Source organism: Lutjanus erythropterus, chromosome 1 (genome assembly GCF_056507025.1).
Source record: "Lutjanus erythropterus isolate fLutEry1 chromosome 1, fLutEry1.hap2, whole genome shotgun sequence".
NCBI classification, from domain to species: domain Eukaryota; kingdom Metazoa; phylum Chordata; class Actinopteri; order Lutjaniformes; family Lutjanidae; genus Lutjanus; species Lutjanus erythropterus.
In genome coordinates, this window is record NC_139317.1 from 49,011,658 (window position 1) to 49,032,484 (window position 20,827).

At 39.2% G+C, this 20,827-nt stretch overlaps 2 protein-coding genes across 3 annotated transcripts; one reads left to right on the forward strand and one right to left on the reverse strand.

Moving 5' to 3' along the window:
- Positions 1 to 1,684: 1,684 nt before the first annotated feature.
- fadd (Fas (tnfrsf6)-associated via death domain) lies at positions 1,685 to 10,442 on the forward strand. Its single transcript, XM_084722911.1, has 2 exons — positions 1,685 to 2,051; positions 9,797 to 10,442. The coding sequence occupies exons 1-2, from the start codon at positions 1,748 to 1,750 to the stop codon at positions 10,066 to 10,068; spliced, it is 576 nt and encodes a 191-aa protein (XP_084579037.1). The 5' UTR covers positions 1,685 to 1,747; the 3' UTR covers positions 10,069 to 10,442.
- A 771-nt stretch (positions 10,443 to 11,213) lies between these two features.
- LOC146333414 (hatching enzyme 1.2-like) lies at positions 11,214 to 18,631 on the reverse strand. 2 transcript variants are annotated; one of them, XM_084722838.1, is made up of 7 exons: positions 18,438 to 18,625; positions 17,943 to 18,098; positions 17,013 to 17,133; positions 16,435 to 16,613; positions 15,429 to 15,510; positions 14,270 to 14,394; positions 11,214 to 11,342 (listed from the first exon to the last, which is right to left on the reverse strand). In XM_084722838.1, coding segments are annotated over exons 1-7 (801 nt in total). In that variant the 5' UTR covers positions 18,574 to 18,625; the 3' UTR covers positions 11,214 to 11,340. The 2 variants fall into 2 exon arrangements, with proteins under 2 accessions (XP_084578964.1, XP_084578956.1); XM_084722830.1 differs by lacking the exon at positions 11,214 to 11,342 and having other exon boundaries at positions 14,262 to 14,394; positions 18,438 to 18,631.
- Positions 18,632 to 20,827: the final 2,196 nt, after the last annotated feature.

Consider the following 20,827-nt stretch of genomic DNA (forward strand, 5'->3'; position numbering starts at 1 on the left):
TTTCACATCCATAAAAACAAATGGGCCAATTCTAAACCAAACATTGTACTCTTTAGAAAAGAATTGCTCTGCTATGCTCCCACAATCAAGGACATTAGAAATAAGAAAGCTGCCAAAACATAAATTTAGTGGAAGTGATCTGTAAAGTCCTTTTCCTTTGGTTGTTACTTTGCTGTAACAGACAGTTGTTTTGCACAGTACCCCCTGTGTGCTTGTAAGTTTGTATTGGCTTGTATGTAAGGTCGCACAATAAAAAAAAGAATTATACATATACAGTTATACAGTTATACAAATAAAATTGCTGAGCTTTACCTTGCCATTTAGAGTTTTGTTTGATGTGTCATATTTTGAATATAATGTTAAAATGATCATTTCTCACTGTGATAACAGGAAAGATGCATCTATGTAAAATATACTGTAACATTTGAAATGTTTAATATAGGCCTATCTATATCTATATATCTATATCGGTTGTGTCTAGAAGGTAACTCTTTATTTGCACAACTCTCACGAGATTTGTGTTCGTTATTTCTACTAAAATAATCAAACTGGGTCTTTCACGGGTCTAGGGTTCCCTTCTAGACATGACCCTCTCTGTCTCTCTGTCAAACTACAGACAGCAGACTGTCTTTAAACATCACAATGTTTTGCACAAAGACTTTATTTGTGTGGACGCCCAGGTTTGGTTTGTCACCAATTTTGTCATTGTTATTTTTTTAATCAGTCTGAGAGGATGATGGTATCAGTGATTGATTAGTGATCAGTCTGCCCTCCTCTCCTCCCTCACCTGTTCACTCTGCTGTGAGAAGGTCTGAAAGTTTCTCACAGAGAAACACAGACTCTCCTGTTTTACGTATAGACCTCCTTATACAGTTGTTTAATTTTATAAGAGCATCTGGTTGGTGTCGATGTCATTAACCATCATGTTAGTTTCGACTGTTGTAATAAACTCCGTCATTAACAACAGTCTCCTCCACACGCAGCTTCTCTGCTGCTGTTAACTGAATCGAGGGTGGATTAATATGTAGGGAAAAACCCAGAATGTGAGTTAGGTCTAGTCTTTTTGTCTTTATAAAACATCCTGCTGATAAAGAAAGTCAACAGATCAGATACAGACAGGGTCAGAGAATCACTGACCTCCTCTGTGTGTCTGTACTGTACGTGTGTGTATGGAGGAGCTGCATTGACGCAGAGAGGAGAGATGCTGCAGCCCTGTGTTAATAAATTACATCAAAATTTAAATGTCAGCACTCATCAATACTCTGGTCTTTAATAACCCTCACATGCGAAACACAGTGTGCTGTACAGTTGTATGGGTTTTAGTAATCAAATTACTTGAATTACTCTAGGAATTGTTTCAAACCTAAAATGAATGTCTTCTCTGTAATTTGCAAATAATTCTCTGTAATTCACACTTTGCAAAGTCATCCCACGGGCTGGACTAGACCCTCTGGCGGTCCGGTTTTGGCCCGCGGGCCGTATGTTTGACACCCCTATGACACATTATGACAAAGCATTGAATAGGATTGTCTGTCTTGAAGGTGTCATTAGATATCAATAAAAATTCTACTTCCAAATTTACAGACATTTTCCCACATAAATGTTTTTTTAATTGCAATCACATTTACATCAGCATTACTTTCCGTTAATTTTTTTTAATGTTGCCTCCAGATCCGCCCTACGGAAGTGAAAGTAAAAGTAAGCGAAGTGTTTCCTCGTTTCCACGCATCAGATCACGGTCGAAAACATGGAGTCTGCTGACTTTAACGCCGTTTTACTGGCGATTTCTAACCAGCTGACCACCGACCAGCTGGGTCAGATGAAGTTTCTGTGTCGGGACGATATCGGAAAGAGGGATATGGAGAGAATCGATGCTGGCATAAAACTGTTCCAGTTTCTGTCGGAGAGAGGCAAGCTGGCAGCCGACAACACGGAGTATCTGAGCCAGCGACTGAGACAGATTGGCCGACCGGACCTGGTTGACATACTGAACAGAGTCCGGCTTTCTATCCCCGGGTCCCCCGGCGGCCAGCCGGACCACGAAGAGAGAGGTACCGTGTGAACCCAGGGGAGGGCTGTCAGGGAGGGATTACCACTACTAGTAGTCAGTGGTAGAAAGAGTACTGAAAATGTAAAAAGAACTGTTACGTTACTGAAATATTACTCAATTACCAGTTAAAGTACTGGTATTAGAAAAGGACTTAAAGGGATAGTTCACCCAAAATTATAAGGTCGGGTTTATCTTGTTAGTCCACAACACACTGCTGGAGTTTCACAGCAAAACAATGTTGCAGAATCTCCCAGAATGGTGACCAGTTTTCAAATGTGAAAAAACAACAGAATAAAAGCATAAAATACCTCCATACTGCTTGTCTGGTGTAATCCAAGTCTCCTACAGCCCCAACATGCCAAGTTAACTTTAAAAAAAGTTATTTACACCATGTTTTTTTGTGTTTAGTTTATGAATCTTCACTGTAGGTCCTTAGCTAGGTGCCACATTAATGTGTACATGCACACTATCTGAACTGGGTGTGTGTGGTGTGACAGTGCACAAAAAGCGTATCGGGTTTTTAGCAGACTTGGATTATGCCAGACAAGCAGTGTGGCTTGGCTTTCGTATGGCTTTTTTCAATTATTTTTTTTAATTTATTTTATTTTAATTTATTTATTGTTTTATGTTTGAAAACTGGTCACTATTCACTGTTTTCCTGTGAAACTCCAGCAGCATTTTGCGGACTAACAAAATAAATCTGACCCTCAATTGGCATGAGGGTGAGGGATAATGACTGAATTTTCATTTTTGGGTGAACTATCCCTTTAAGTAAAAGTACAAAGTATTCTTCTCTACTACTGCTACTCAGAGTATTAGTTGCTATTTAATCATTGATGTTTAATACATTATCAGTAGCATCATCCAATCAGAGATGTTGCTGTTTCTCCAGATCTTCAGTCTGAATTGCTCTCAAGGCTATAGACATACTCTATATCACTGGTCCCAGCCCTCCAGGGGTCTCCAAGCTTCACTGGAGGTCATAAAATCTTCCTTACAACTTAAAAAAAGGGGTTTTTTTTTAAGCATGTCTCTCAACTCTGAAGAAACTAAACTGAATTGTTATTTTTAACAGTTACACCAGTGGTTCCCAAACTGGGGGGCGGGCACCCTTCGGGGTGTGCAGAGCCACTGCAGGAGTGTCTGGAAAACCAGGGGAGAAATGAAGAATGAATCAAAGCTGAATCGATATGATATGTGTAGGAAAAATAAACAAACAAGAGTTTGCTGTCTATCCTGCTAAACTTTATTTTACTAAAAGTAAACTTTTGAAACTTTTTAGCAGTAGCATGACAAATTATTGTTAATGTTTGATAAAAATTGTGGGGTGGTGTGACACTAAATTTTTTCAGTGTATTAAAGGGTGGCACACCAAAAAAAAGGCTTAGGAACCACTGGTTTAGACTACTCATTCCCAAAGACTGGGTCGCGACCCACAGGTGAATCATGGGAAATTTTTATTATTAAAAGACTGGAGGAAATTCTGCAACTTTAAGATTTATATCTGCAGTACTGCTTTTAAAAGGAGGCTAAAATGTCCTCTGCTGTTTTCCTGATAAGAGGAAAAAAAAACATTAACTCACACTAAATGAATTTATTTCTCATTTATAAAGTTTTAATATGTGTATATATTTTCAATAAAACATCAAGATAATACAAGGTGATGTGGAAATGGCATTAAAAATGGTTAGGAATGTTCATATATGCACAATGCACAAACTCCTCCCAGAATTTATTGATAAGGCTTATTATAACTTGGGTTGTGGCAATTTTTCATTTTTAAAAAGTAGGTCCTCTGGAAAGTTTGAGAAACACTGGTTTGGATTATTATCTGTAGAACAGCCATGTTCTGCACTAGACAAGTATGTAGTTAAAACAGCCAAAGTGCTAGTAGGACAAATAGGCAGAGTGTCAGTCAAATCAAATTGTGTCAATCAAATTTTAAGTTTAGTTATAGTAACTTTGGACAGAAGACAAATACTTTCTTCCTCTTACAAACTGGCAGTGTTGGGGTAGTTACTCAAAAAAAGTAATTAGTTACTTGTTACTTCTGGAAATTGTAATGAGATTACTAGTAACTGCATTTGAAAAGTAACTTCACTACCAATTACTTTACTTTCTTAATTTACCGTGTAGATACATGGACAAACATCATAGCCGTATCATCACTTAGTCAGTCCGCATAGTGTTTATTGTATAAATGTATACAAAATGGCATGTAAAACCATATGAAACAACAATATCCCTGTCTGCACAAAGAAATATGCCTCATTGTAAAATCCACAAACAGCAGGATAAATGAGGCTGTGATGAGGTCAATCAGTAGCAACACACAAGTTTCATAACACAGGCTTTAGGAAACATGAGGAAAAAACTCTTCTCCTGAGAACAAACAACAGGTTGCTCATTGACTTGGCACTAGTTGAAAGACACCTATCGCCTGCACATAGAGCGCATTTCATACGAATATTTTTGTCCTTTTGAGCAATAAACTGAAAGTAATAAGAATATCACAACTGACCGAAACCCCCCGTCTCCGTCTCCATCTCCATTTCCCTCTCTCCTTCCTTTGCACGAGCAGCTACGTCACTCAAATCGATCTCTATGGCAACGTGCCCAGGCAAGCACACACACAGGCAGCACGCCTGCATGCACCACTTAAACAGATCAGAACTTTACACACAGGCAAACACGGCTTGGGTAATGCAGGAAAGCGTGTTACTATAGTCTAGTAAAGTAGTTTCATTAGCGATATTTTAAGTGTAATGCGTTACTTTACTTCGTTACCCAAAAAAGTAAAATTGTTACTGTAATCCGTTACTTTATAACTCGTTACCCCCAACACTGCAAACTGGTACTTTAATGAAGTCATAAAAGGCACCCTTGCTCAGTTCAATGTTCTCAGGGGTTTTACTGCTCAAGCCTTATCTGGTCTGATCTGACCAGCAGCTTATGATGGCTAATGTTAGCTAATAGCTTTCCAAATTTGCCTGTTGCAGCGTTTTGGGGTTTTTCTTTTGAATGTCCTAATTCTCATCGATCTGTTTGTGGGCAGACACACAGTGGTTACTAAAATGCAGATGAAGGGTTTGAATATTAATTCAAATAGTACTCATTACTCAATTATGATTTTAAAAGTAACCAAGTGGTTTACATTGTGTAATAAACACTTAAGTTGGAGTAAAAAGTACAGACTTGAAAATCTACTCATAAAAGGACAAGTACCCAAAAAACGGCCTACTTACTAATACTTATATGTTCTTCTTCTTCTTATCAGTATTATTATTATTATTATTAGTAGTAGTAGTAGTAGTAGTAGATATATATATATATGTGTGTGTGTGTATATATGTATATATATATTTATTTATTTATTTATGTTTATTAGAGATTGGCATAACAGTGAACAGACATCATTGAAGATGTCCCCCTTTTCCCACTCAATAGCATAACCCAACAAGTTAATGCCTCATGGTACATGGTAGTTGAGTTTTCAAACAAATTTGTAGAGATAATATGATAACAATAATAACAAATACAATCTACATACAATATATTGGAGGAAGAAACAAAATTGAGAGATAGGGTAAAAAAAAAAAAACACAAACAAAAACAAGACAAAAAACAAAAAGAAAAAACAAACTCAAACCTCAAATTAAAATGGAAGGACCCTGTTCTGGATTGTATACTGCTTTTTTGTATTTGGAGCTGCAACTAACAGTCATTTCCATTATTAATTAATCTGTCTAACATTCTCTCAACCAGTACATCAGTGGATTACATGAAATGTCACAACATGGTGAAAATGCTGATCAGTGATAGACTCATAATATTAAGAGCCTGTCAGAACATGTGTATATATATATATATATATATATATATATATATATATATATATATATATACATATGTATATATATACATATATATATATATATATACATATATATGTATGTGTATATATATATATATATACTAGGGCTGGGCGGTATGACAAAATTTTCATATCACGTTTTTTTTAAAAATCATATTGGTTTCACGGTATTTGACGGTATTTTTTTTTTTCATGCAACAGTGTTCTTACCCACATTTTCTTCTACTGAGAACAGAATTACTGCAGTTGATTGTCTTTACAACCCATTTTACTGTCATAAGGATTGTATCATGTTTTTTTCATGTCCAGACACAGCAAAGCATGACCCCTTCAAAGTATGGGAATTAAACGTCCCCACCCACGCTAGTCGGCACCAGAAATACTAGTCGTTTAAAATATTTAAACGACTAGTATTAGTTGTTTATTGGTCAATATTTCATTCATGCATGATGCCAGTTATCTGTTGCCGCACGGCACTCGGGGCTGCGGCTGTCAGACAGCAGCCCCTCTCACCCAGCGCGTATGAACCGATCGCCGTGGCAACACCGGATGTTTACATCAGCGAAGTCGGACAGATGAATGTAGACTGTGACAGAATAAGCTGATATATTTTCACTCGACTGGAGAAACGTGACCACATTAAGCACAGACACAGACATAAACCTGCAGGCGGAGCTGCTGCTGCTGCTGCTGCTACTACTATTAGCTGCTAACGTTAGCCACACTGTGTGTCATGCTGGCAGCTAATGTTAGCGCTGGGTCCTTTACCCGCAGACACTGTGACCTTATTCAGTCTGAAAAGGTGAAGCATAAGCGTGTAAGGTTTGTATTGCACAGCGCGAAGTAGTGCGCATTTAAGCGGCATTTAAAGTACGATTTGGCGATTGTAGACTGTGATTAATGTCTTGAAATGGCTCTTAATACACACAGTATTTTTTTTCGGACAGTGTTTAACATTATAAATGAATAAATTCTGCCTTGTGTTTTCTTAGTGACTATGCTAAATTAAATTTTGCATCTAATCAACAGAGAAATTAATTGCCAGGAACATCCCTAGTGCACACGCTCAAGCCAGCACGCCTGTGGTGTTGGTGTGCAGCGGTGAAATGGGTCCCCGCTGAAACACTTTCCCGCCGCGCACATTCCGGACATTGTTTGGGCTATTTACCGGTATGGCGGTATATGAAAAATTCATATCATAAGGAAAATAAAGACCGGTTTTCGATACGAACCGGTATACCGCCCAGCCCTAATATATACATACATATGAATAGTCATATACATATATGTATATGATTTGACAGAGTACAGGTACACTTGCAAATATTGAGATATATACACAGATCAGGCATTGTCAACATTATGACCACCTGCCTAATATTGTGTTGGTCCCTCTTTTGCTGCCAAAACAGTCCTGACCCGTCGAGGCATGGACTCCACTAGACCCCTGAAGGTGTGCTGTGGTATCTGGGTGGGGCCTCCATGGATCAGACTTGTTTGTCCAGCACATCCCACAGATGCTTGATTGGATTGAGATCTGGGGAATTTGGAGGCCAAGTCAACACCTCAAACTCAATTGTTAAACACTTGCTGTGTTCCTCAAACCATTCCTGAACCATTTTTGCTTTGTGGCACGGTGCATTATCCTGCTGAAAGAGGCCACAGCCATCAGGGAATACTGTTTCCATGAAAGGGTGTACATGGTTTGCAACAATGCTTAGGTAGGTGGTACGTGTCAAAGTAACATCCACATGGATGGCAGGACCCAAGTTTTCCCAACAGAACATTGCCCAAAGCATCACACTGCCTCTGCCTGCTTGCCTTCTTCCCATAGTGCATCCTGGTCCATGTAAAAGAAAACATGATTCATCAGACCAGGCCACCTTCTTCTTGCTCCATGGTCCAGTTCTGATGCTCACATGTCCATTGTTGGTGCTTTCAGCGGTTCACAGGGGTCAGCATAGACACCCTGACTGGTCTGCAGCTGTGCAGCCCCATACACAACAAACTGTGATGCACTGTGTGTTCTGACACCTTTCTATCAGAACCAGCATTAACTTCTTCAGCAAGTTGAGCAACAGTAGCTCGTCTGTTGGATCGGACCACGTGTGCCAGCCTTGGTTCCTCACGTACATCAATGAGCCTTGGCTGTTCCTTCCTTGGACCACTTTTGACAGATACTGACCACTGCAGACCAGGAACACCCCACAAGAGCTGCAGTTTTGGGCCTGACAGGGGGCCCTTTGAGGGCTATCAATAAAAAAAACAAAATCCTTCAATTATGTATGATTATCATTTCACCCCTCTCCCTTTTTACGGAATGATATGGTCTGATTCTGGCAGGGGGGCACGTGAAATGTGCATGCTCCGTAGATGCCAGTAAATGCGCAGCGTTGGCTACTCAGTTGAAATGCGATCAGGTGCGTAGGAAACATATTAGAAGTTGATAAGCATGAAGTCTGGACACCAGAAACGTAAGGAGAGGCAGCAGAAGGCAGAATGAGAGAAGAAGGGTCAACAGTTAGTGACCCAGTTTTTCCAAAAGAAAGGTATTATTCACTGACACTCGATGCCATGATACAACACACTAGATGCTAATGAGAGAGACTAGCCTATTTCATCTTAACCTGGTTGGAATATCAAGGCAACAATTTTCAATAAGTGCCGTGTCATTTTATTTACATAGTCCACGTGTATTGCCATCTGAGATCAGATGAATGTCATGTAGAACTTCAACTTGTGCAATAAAATAGGCTACTGTAGGCTACTTCTCAGCATGCAATGTCATCGTTGTTGCACTGCGCCAGACTGGGGCAGAACGCAGCAAGGTTTTGTGTTGACTTAACTTATTTGAACATTTTTTTTAAATAAATGTGTGTTGCCTAAAAGAAACCAAAAACACTCAGTGGATTTCTTGTAGTGCACTATATGATTGTATCAGATAACTAGCCTAGTTATTCATCAAGGCATACATTTGATCACATACAATAAGTCAATAAAGGAAACAAAGAAATACATGATTAAAATCCTGATGATGTTTGCTGGAGGGCTCTGAAGTATCCATAATGTGCATACAGAATGTTATAAATCCATACTGATACAATGATGCATGCAAGTTCTCTCAACACATGAGCATTTGGCTTGAATGAACTCCATTGTAAGTGGCCTAACAATATCTAACAATATTTGCTCACAAAAGAAAACCAATATGTGGGGGTGAGGGGGCGGGGCCCTAAATTGTAATCTTTCAGGGGGCCCAAGATTTCTGGCGGCGCCCCTGGTTACAGTCTCCTCTAGGAAGTGTGTGTCACAGCCGCTGCTGCAAGTTCAGCAAAGTAGCAGCTAAACTACAGTATGCTAACGGTTAGCATACTGTGTGAGATGAAAGGGACAACTACTACAACAGGAGTTAGATAATGTAGTTTAGCTGCTACTTTGCTGAGACAAGCGTGTCTCAGCACCCTCTGAGGAGGAGCCTCATACTTTGAAAACCTCTGCTGTTCTGCAACTTATCGGCCAGCATATTCACAGATTTGGATATCTGTCTATATATAAATAAATACTAGTCAATATATTGATCTAGCTATATCTTTGAACACTATTAAATTGTTGTCTAAAACCAATATTTAATGTGTATTATATTATTATTAATTAATTATATTAACACAAACTAAACCTCTGATATTATTGTACTTGACTGTGAAGAAGTGAAATATTAAAAATGTTCTGGCCCATTTCCAGTTGTCTCCTTTAGATGCCAAATATCACATCATCAATAGTTGATTTTTATGTTTTGCACAAAAGGTAATAGTTTCCCAAAATGAATAAGATGTGTCTTTTTTAACCCTCAATGTGTCCTCCTCCTCCTTCAGTTAAACTGGACGCTGCTACAGAGGTGATCGCGGAGAATTTGGGAAAGTATTGGCGTAAACTGGGCCGCAAACTGGGTTTGACTGATGTTAAGCTGGAGTCCATCTCCAGGAGACACCCCACAGACCTGGAGGAGACGACAGTTGAGCTGCTGAAGGAGTGGAAGAAGAGTCGAGGAGCAGAGGCCCGAGCAGAGGAGCTGATAATGGCTCTGAGAGCCTGCCAATATAACAATACTGCTGATAAAGTGGAGTCCAAAATTGCAGATCTTTAATACTGATGGAGAGTTACAGATGAGACCAAGATTAACTTTGGGAATGGAAAAGAAAGCTGTGATTTAAAGAAATTAAGTCTCAATAAAGTTCAGATTTATGTAATTATATGAAGTTCCGTAATTATGCAAAGAATAATCTTCTTTGGCGCAGTGAATGAATAGTTCCTCATTAAAACACAAATGAGAGAAAGTGTATTTGACATTTTTCAAGTATTTATCTGAAATTCTGATTCATCAAATGCAACTGAACTGGAAATTTCTGCAGGTGGTGATGAACATATTCATAGACATGTCAATGCTACTGCTAAACACTTCTGCCTTTTACAGAGAAATCTTTTTTTATACTTTATATTAAAATGCAAATTGTATCAACATGTAACATTGTCATTCTTACAAATTTACTGGTGCAACCTGTTAATTAGTGATCATCAGCTGTGCTGGTTGGCAAATTGACTATTGGACAAACCAACCTGTTTGCCCCTGTTTCCATTTTTTGTGCTTAGCTTAGCTTTGTGCTCCTGGCTATAGCTTCATATTTGAGGGAGATCATATATGATCTATCAGATGTGAGGGAGGGATTGGCCTTCACATCTAACCTTCTGCCAGAAAATGAATGAGTATATTTTCTAAAATGTCAAACTTTTTCCTGACTTATAAATAAATCAAACAAAAAGGATTTGATTAATAGAGGGCAAACTGTTTTATGTTCTGAGGCCATCAAACTGTCTACAGTGATAATTGTTTTTTGTGGTATGAGAACAAGATGAAATGCCATTTTAAATCATATCTCATTAACATCTACAGAACATACAAAGTGCCATATGTTCGTTGCCAGGGTGGGAATCTTTTAAATTGATTATTGATGCATCTTGATGCATCAAAATTTCTACTTTTAAGTCCGGGAGACTGGTTGTATCTTATATATCTGCAGTTTCTCACACTCAGCCATCTTCACCGAAACGTGTAAACATGTAAACATGTCCATAACATCTGGTTGACTCAGTCATAAGGAACATACAGCACCATAATGATCATAATATAGAGGACTGGATTTTAAATTCCTGTTTACTAATTTTTCTACATGGATTCATAATCTTTGAAGAATATGAAAGATATCCTTGCTATTTCATGAAACAGACAATCAATCAGCTTTTTAAGTTTGCAGGTTTATTTTTGCAGGACAATTCAAACTGCCGTCCACCCAAAAGCCTCATTTCCTTCATTGGCCAGCTCTGATGTCATCACAGCAGGAAGGTGGAGGTCATGTGTAGTTTCTGCAGAGGACATGCATGTCATTATGGAAATCTTTGGAGGGACAATGTGGGTGGCAAGTGAGACTAATATAAGCTGTGTGAATACTGAGTAACATTAAAGCAGAGGTTTTTACATTTAATCAAGTGTCTTAAAACAATACTCATGTCCATATGTACTGCTAAAACAGTACTACTACTTATTTACAAGTAAAAGTACTTGTGTTAGAAAAATACTCAAGTAAAAGTACAAAGTATTCTCCTCAAAAACTACTCAGAATATTAGTTTAATGGTTGATATTTAATGTATTATTTATAGCATTGTCCTTTGTGATAGTTGTGTATCTGACTAATGCATCTACCTCCAAGCACACACTGTGTTATGCTTTAGACCAGTATTTTCCAAACTTTTTTCCTGGGGACCCAATTTTGGGATAATCCATTGCGACCCAATTCACAATAAGCCTTATCAGTAAATTCTAGTAAGAGTTTATTTGTGCATTAATGAATGTTACTGACCAGTTTTATGGCCATTTTTGCATCACCCTATATTATCTTGACACTTTATTGAAAACAGAAACACATGTTAAAACTTTATAAATGAGAAATAAATACGTTTAGGCTCAGTTAACAAGCTATGTCTTTTTTTTACTTTCCTCTTATCAGGAAAACAACATTTTTGGGAATGACTGCTCTAAACTACACTTGGCCTTTGCTTACTGTTACTTAATTTATACAATCAAGTCCCCCTCTCCAGGGGACCATCACCTTATCATGGTGGAGAGGTTTGCATATCCCTATGAACTTGGGCGCTGTATTGTCTGGAGCCGAGTGCTCCTGGTAGAGTCTACCATGGCAAATTAGTCTCAGGCGAGGGTCTGGACTAAGAATGGTCCAAAGACCCCATGGAAAAGTGAGGAAAGAGCAGAGTGACCCTGCCTGGAGGAAGCCCGGGGCCCCTGTCTGGAGCCAGGCCGGGAAGGGGGGCCCGACAGCGAGCCCCTGGTGGTCAGGCACACCATGGAGCCGTGGAAAACTCCTCCCATCCCACCATCATTGGGAGGAACCACTGGGTAGCAGTGAAGGCAGGGAGTCCCTGCATACTGGACGCAGGTGGCAGAGGCTGGCTCTGGGGACATGGAACGTCACCTCTCTGGTGGGGAAGGAGCTGGAGCTGGAGCTGGTGCGGGAGGTGGGGCGCTATCAGTTAGATCTGGTGGGGCTTACCTCGACGCACAGCCTTGGCTCTGGAACCGTTCTCCTGGATAGGGGATAGGGGACTCTGTTCTTCTCCAGAGTTTCTCAGGGTGTGAGGCACCAGGTGAGTATGGAGATACTCACAAGACCCCGGCTGAGTGCCGCTATGTTGGAGTTTATGCCAGTGGACGAGAGGGTCGCCTCCCTACACCTACAGGTAATGAGGGGGAGGACTCTGACTGTTGTTTGTGCTTATGCACAAAACGGCAGTTCAGAGTATTTGGCCTTCTTAGAGACCCTGAATGGAGTCCTGCATGGGGCTCTGGTAGGGGAGTTGGTAGTAGTACTGGAAGACTTCAACGCACACATGGGCAAGGATGGAGGCACTTGGAAGGGCGTGATAGGGAGGAACGGCCTCCCTGATTGCTATTGGACTTCTGTGCTAGTCATGGACTGTCCATAATGAACATCATGTTCAAGCATAAAGATGTTCTTAAGTGTATGTGGTACCAGAGCACCCTAGGCTAAAGGTCAATGATCAATTTTTTGATCGTATCATCTGATCTGAGGCCATATGTATTAGACACTCCGGTGAAGAGAGGGGCGGAGCTGTCAATTGATCACCATCTGGTGGTGAGTTGGGTGAGGTGGCAAGGGAAGCCTCTGGACAGACCTGGCAAGCCCAAACGTGTAGTGCAGGTGAGTTGGGAACATTTGGAGGGGACCTAGATCTACCAGTCAAGCTTGGGTGGGTCATGACCGAAAGAACGAGATTGCAAATACAAGCGGCCAAAATGTTTTTTCTCAGGAGTGTGGCTGGCATCTCCCTTAGGGATAGGGTGAGAAGCTCAGTCATCCATGAGGAACTCAGAGTAGAGCCACTGCTCCTTTGCATAGAAAGGAGCCAGTTGAGGTGGTTCGGGCATCTTGTAAGGATGCCACCTGGTCACCTCTCTAGGGAGGTGTTCCAGGCACATCCAGCTGAGAGGAGGCCATGGGGCAGACCAAGGACTAGGTGGAGGGCTTATATCTCTGCCCTGGTCTTGTGAATGCTTCCCCCAGTCAGAGCTGGCTAGCATAGCCAGGGAACGGGATGTCTGGGGTCCCCTGCTGGAATTGTTACCCCCACAACCCAATTTTGGGTAAGCAGTTGAAGATGGATGGGTGGATGGAGTAATTAACATACCCAAAAGGTGCTTAAACCTAACCAAACTACAACTGTTTTATGTTATCAACATAACATACTACACTAACGTCACATAAATAAGCTTCAGAAACATGGCAATAGGCTACACAGGCTCAAACAGCAACATTCTTAGCATGTTGTGAGAACCCTCGATAGTATACTTCACAACAAGGTCACCTCACTATATCTTTTGCTCCTATCATAATGTCTGTGAGTGCCAGAGGGGGCTGTCACTTGTAGTAAACAGATGTTTTCGTGCGCTTGCAGAAATGACTGACTGGTATTGTTCTTGGGAGGTCAGTCTTCCCTCAACAGTGTTTCCTGAGCTGCAGTGGACTGAGAGTAACAAAAAGAGGGAATTTCATACTATAACTCTGTATGTGCAAATGACAAATAAACAACTTGAATCTTGATTCTTGATTAGTCAGTAGCTGTGAACTGTCACTTACATATGAAGCACATTAGGAAGGGACCCTATCAAGGCCAGTGTGGATTGGAAGGATGATTACAGCAGTGTTCATATGGACATCAGAGTGCTAAGACAGATCCACTCAGGCAGTTTACTTACAGCACTTGTACAGCCTGTTGAGCCTGTCAATGTCATTCTTGCTCATCTGGGTGGCCTGGCCAAAAGGCACGTTGCTGTTGGGAATGGGCAGCATGGTGGGACGGTTGTTCTTGGAGAAGGCGTACCTGGAGAATCACAGATCCCACAATGCAAAGCTGGTCAAGTCTGGGTTTGATTAACTGGAGGGAAGCAATTGTTGATACTTATGGTTATTTTAGTTCTTTCATGAAAAATCAGCTTCATGCTGGTTATGAGTCATTGTGACCTCCAGTACAGGACAGCCTATACTGGCGGTCTGCAACCTGCAGCTCCAGAGCTGTATGCGGCTCATAAGCCCCTCTCAAGTGATTCCCTATGGCTAAAAAATTCTGTGGAAATTAATTTTAAGCCCAACTCAAAAGTTTCAAATAGATTTACCTAAGTATACATCTTTTGTTGAGATAATTAACTCCTTAAATCTTAAACTTTGAGCTTTAGAAACTCAGAAAGTTGTGTTTTTTTAAAAAAAAAAAAACTCTTCAAATTCGTTCAAGTGAAAGTGAATGAAAGTTAAAATTTGAATTTGAAACCTCGAGAGTTGGACTCAAAGCGGTATCTCAACTATTTTTTACAGTGTAAATTGATTCTTGTTCTTTAACTGTAAACTGTTAACTGTACCTAGCCTATACACCAAAAAATATTTTGTCAACTAAATGTTGATGATGGCTAGTCTTCTTGAATCTCTATATGTTAGCTCATTCATTTATTCATTCATTCATTTTCTGTAACCGCTTATTCTGTAAGGGTTGCGGGCTGCTGGAGCCTATCCCAGCTGACATTGGGCGAGAGGTGGGGTACACCCTGGACAAGTCGCCAGTTCATCGCAGGGCTATATGTTAGCTATGAATGCTAAATTAAAAAAAAAAAAAGAAAAGAAGCATCCTCAGGAAAAAGAGAGCTTGTGAAGGTTCAGATCCTTGATCTATACAGACAGTCAAATTCTCCAAAGTAAACCAGTAAGCTCTGACTTAGCTAAGCCTCCAGTGTAAACCTGCCATTTGGAGCAGTAGCTCATATAGGAGCATATAATGCAAAAGTGAATAATCAAAAATGTACAGATGCAGTTACAAGAGAGGTCAAATATACATGAAAATATGTGAAATAAATGACACAAACATACTTCTCATATTGCATGACAGAGTTGTAGTCATAAGGAGTTCCCTGGTTCAAAGTGTTAATCTTGTCAAAGTTGTACGCCATGCCTGCAGAGATGAGATAACACAAACATGTTACAGACATGAGCTCAGTGGGTGAAAACAAGAACCAGCAGTTTATCAGGATACCAAATATCAATCACACAGTAATAATCACAACTGCAAAATTAAGCTTATACAAGCAGTCTTAGGGACTTGGTTAAAAATAACACAATAACACCTAATTCAATGCGAAGAAGAGGTTAATGAATCATTTTGTATATAAATATATCATTTACCACAGCTGTAAGGTGCTGGAAAAGCCTGAAAATGCAAATGTATGAACCCTGAAATTGTGATTTTAGTTGATGTGCAAAACTGATTTTGAGGACCTCAGAGCAGAAATCACAGGGGGTCTTAGGGTGCCTCCCTAAGTGATCCCAGGGTGCTAGAGTGTCTTTCCAGTGGAGAAAACATGATGAAGCGCTCTTTAGGGTGCCCTTTCAGCAATGTGATGAAGTGCATCACAAATGCAAAGAAAAGAATGCAGTGATTACAAAAACTTATTTGGTTGTGCTGTAGTGATTTTGATGTTTGTCTTGAGTCAGACAGTGTTTTTAAAATGTGGGATGTGGACTGCTCTTGTAATGTAAAACTGCCCAACTTTCCTAGAATTATTATTTATTTAAGGCTGAAAGTAACTGTTACACACCGCTTGTTTGACAGGTGTCCAGCCCATCCAAGTCAGCCATGGTGGCTGTAGTTTCAACAGTTCCACTCACTCTGCTTCCCTTTCCACCAACATTTGATTTTTTCCCAGCAGCTCATTAGAGTTAAGAGCATCTCATAAACATTGGATTTTTTCATGTGATTTCTGAAATCAAGAGATTAATTTAAATCTTTCATTCAGATTCTAATTTTATTTATGAGCCACTCTGCCAGTAAGACTTTTAAAACTAAAAACAATAGAATCATGTAATAGAAACATCGAACCATCAATGATGTTTTCCCAGTACACCCTGATGTGGTTGTCCCTGTCAGAACGCGTCTGTTCGTGGTTGAAGCCAAGGGCATGGAGCAGTTCATGCTGGACGGTGCTGTGGTAGAGACAGCCCTGACGGCTCAGAGACACAGTCTGACCACCACCCTGACGACCCACATAGGAGTAGCAGCTGTCAACACAAATACAGAGCAGCTTTTAGAGATCACACAAAATATCACCATGTTAAGTGTCACTCTTCATCCTTGTAGAGCAGATGTAACAAATATGCATCGGATTTTAAGCAGCAAGCTGTCCAATCTTTTCTATTCAAAAATGTGTTAGAATGTGTTATGTGTGTTAAAAAATAGTAAAATAGCATTTCTTATTAAGTTGTGTGGAAAATAGTCAGCTAATCAACTTTTTCTTGTTAATGAAAAGTAAATTTATTTGTGGTTCATAGTTACAGTGAGTGACAGTGAATGAAATGGGGAAATGAGGCTTTGAGTTTCATCATGTATGAGTAAGGAACAAGACTGGTTGAATGTGTAAACCCTGCCACTGATTTGTAAACCTTCATTCAGTGTCTTACCCATTTCTGGACTCAATGCTCAGCCACTCATGATCTCCATTCTGGTAGGGTCTGAAACGGATGCAAGAGACTGAAGAGAAAGACTCCAGTCCACGGATGATGATGGATTTCTCACGGGAGGCTGGCAGGATAAATATGGAAAGTTGAGAATATGTGTGGCAGTGTAACTTCTTCTAACACCAATATAACCTTACCAAACTCATTTATATTGGATAATTGAGCTGTTTAATTTTTAGGAACTATTAAAATATGTTATTTTGAACTACTTGCCTATGTTAAAGGAAATGGAATTGTCTTTGTCCTTTGAACTAACTACATCAGCAAGGTGAGGATGTCCCCTCTCACCAAAAAGTTAGTTAAATTTTAATTAAATTACCTGAATATTGATTTAAAGCAATGAAAATGTTTTCATAATGTGTGTGCAGGAGCAAGCAAAACAAAACAAGAATTAGTCTCAAAAAACTCACAGGCATGGAACACGTTTTTTCAAAACTTTTTTCTAATTTTTTTACTGTTTTGTTTTATCATTTTTTTCTCATTTCAAGTTTCCCTATTCAACAAATGGCTCCATCAGACAAAACAATGTCAGATGAGGCGCAATTACTGCCATGATCATTGATTAAATATCCATGAATACAGTTTAAACTGAATACATTCTTGATGCCGATTAATGGTTATTAATGATTAAATGATCATTAATTCTTAATATCCTCACTCCAAACCTGTGCTGCTGCAGTGTTTAGTTTTTCTTCCATATTATTAGTTTTTCATGTGAAATAGCTATATAATATTGAGTGCTATAATACTGTAACACTGTAGTACTATGATAATGTAATTTATAAGCTCATCATATGATTTCTATGTACAACCAGACAATCAATCTGTTCTCTATCTATTTCTGCGACACTAAATGGAAATAAAAATGCTTACAGTAGTGGTTGGCAATGTAGTATGGGATGTAGACTTTCCCATCAGACCACTTTTGCCACAGGCAGCCTCTGGAGGTGCAGGGGTCGGCGTTTTTGTTGGCCTCCGACTTGACAGCAATGTCTCCTCCAATCAGGGTGGGTTCATCGAAGTCAGGGGCTGCAACCAACACAGGGGCGATGCTGAGTTTCAAGTGCAGAGCAGGGTGGAAATGAACCATATGTTGGACTGTTGGCGCATTTTCAGACTTGTTTTTACAGACTTGAAAATCTACAAATAAAAGTACAGGTGCCCAAAAAAACTACTTGATTACACTAACTTGAGTATTTGTAATTAGTAACTTCCACCTCTGCTTTTCAGTCTTGCATTAAAGTGTGGCATTGGTGTTGCAACCCATGCTTGCAAAACAAAATATTGGGTTCAGTGACAATATGGCCGCTACAACATGGGTAAGACCTGGTTGAGGTGAGGGGATTAAAACAGAAAAGCTCGACTCACTGCGGTCTCTGTTAGCTCTCTCCAGCAGTTCACCAACAGAAAGCTCCCTGGATGTGTCCTCTTCAATGGTAGCAACCTCTGCACAACACATTGGATACAATACTGAATGAACTGCACACATCATCATTTTGAACATCTAAGCTTGACATTACAAAAACACATAAAGGAAGTTCTTAACCAGAACAGTTCTGCTGTTTTACTGGTCAGTTTTTATTTAAACTTGGGTAAAGAGGGGTTATAATTTCTTCCTTACCTTCCTATACTCGCCCACAGTCACATGGAACAGAAGAGCAAATGTTATAGGAGATCATTGACAGAAATAGGATATAAATCATCTCTGTTTACTGAACACTCCAGTTTTATGAAATGTTAAGACCCTCCAGGAAATTGCAATGATGTGATTGTATTATGTCACGCAAATTCAGCCAATCCCTGTGAATTCTGTGCAACCTTTCAAGTTTTGTGATTCACAAATCCTGTAGCCCAATATGACTGTTAACATTTTGCCATACATTGTGTAAACTACTGAGATCACAGTGTGTTTTTAATGTTGTGTTATAGACTTTGGGGAGCTCTTTTCGTCACTCGTGTCTGGAAGTGAACACAGACTTATTAATAGACTCAAACACTAGAACAGGGTTTCCTTCAAGACTCGACCATCAGTTGTTCACCACAGTGAATTGTGGTGATGTGTCTTAATGATGGGAGGACATAGGGATGGTGCAGTGTGGTAGTGATTAACCATGTAGGAACTTCTTTACTTGCTTGTGAATCATTTTCTTTCTCTTTGTTTTGACTGATAACAGCTACACTTCACATGTTTGATCTTTAAAAAATGTTATGCAGTAAGGCCTGAACATAAGACACAGTTTTGAGTTTGTTTTAAATATAGTTTTTATTGATGTATTCGCCATATTTATTAATTTATATATTTTATTCTTCATTCAATTTATTTTAAATTATTTGTTATTTGTTATTTTATATTTTATTCATTGGTTTATTCTCCATTATTGACTAACTGCGATGTGTTCCTAGCTGATGTTCTGAAGTGCAAACTTGGTTAACATTTTCAATGACAGTCATTTTTTGTAGGTTGAAATTGATGTCTGCTTATTTTAACATAATTGCTGGATTCTTTTAGATTTTAACAACAGGGGATGCAATAAAAGTGCTCTTAGAGTTTGGCATAGACTATTCATGTTTACCTTTTTTAAATAAATTGTTTAACAAGTAAATTTGAACATTACAGCATTTTAAATAATTGGTGATTTTTTTAAAGATATATTGAATTCATTTCATATTAACCTAGTTTTAAGATTTTGTACTAATTAGTCCTTAATTTAAATATTGTGCGAATCCTTTAGTCTTTTAAAATATATAATGAGTAAACTTTGTATATATTTTTTCAATCTGTGTGCTAAATTGCAAATTTTAAGAACCAAACAGTGATTATGCATAATGTGGCTTTCACATGGGAAAAAAACAACAAGAAAAGAACAACTTCCACTGCTGAGGTTGGAGGTCTGCAGCCAGGTACTAAACAACAACTCAGCAACAACTTTCTTTTGCAATTTTCACTTGGCCCCTGAGTTTCACTGCATAACATGCCTAAAAACATCAAAACAGATGACATATTTTTAGAAAGGTGCTGTGAAATCAGGCACTTAGGCTGCAACAATACCAAAAAAGGCCTGCGAAATCCTGGAGGGACTGAATCTTAATCTGTAGGCAATGTTGCTAAAAGAGTTTTTAAATGTTTTAGTATAGAGAATTTTTTTCAGTGAAAGTAAAATTACCGTCTACTGTATGGATACCTGAAACATTAAAATATGAAAGTAATAATAATATGGATAAATACATGTAAAACACTAATTTAAACTCAAATAAGTCTTAGAAAATATTGTATCAAACGTTTTTATTTCATAAAGTTACTTTTTAAGCCTTTTTCATGTGGAGTCACCAATCAAATGCCTCTAACTCACATGTGTCAAACTCAAGGCCAATTCAATTATATACGGCCCGCGAGCTAATTTCATGTGTCTATTATGAATGGCCCGTCGGTAAATAGCACTCCCACCACTCATACTACAAGTCCCACAATGCACTGCGTCAGCTGCCGCGCAACTCCAGAAATAAATCAGCTTGCAGTCACGAAGACGCGAGCTTCTGTCAAACGACAATGTAAACAGGTTTGTCCGTTTAGGCAACTGACTCAGTGCAAAGCAACACAAGTATATGAAGAGGGAGATGAACTGCAGCTCCACCTGAAACCAGGTAAAAATAAAAATAAGACTGACCCACAGCAGAGAGAGGGAGAGGGAGAGAGATAAAAAAAACTTTTTATGATCATGAATCATAATATTAATGTACACTTATGTGGTGCGCGATTT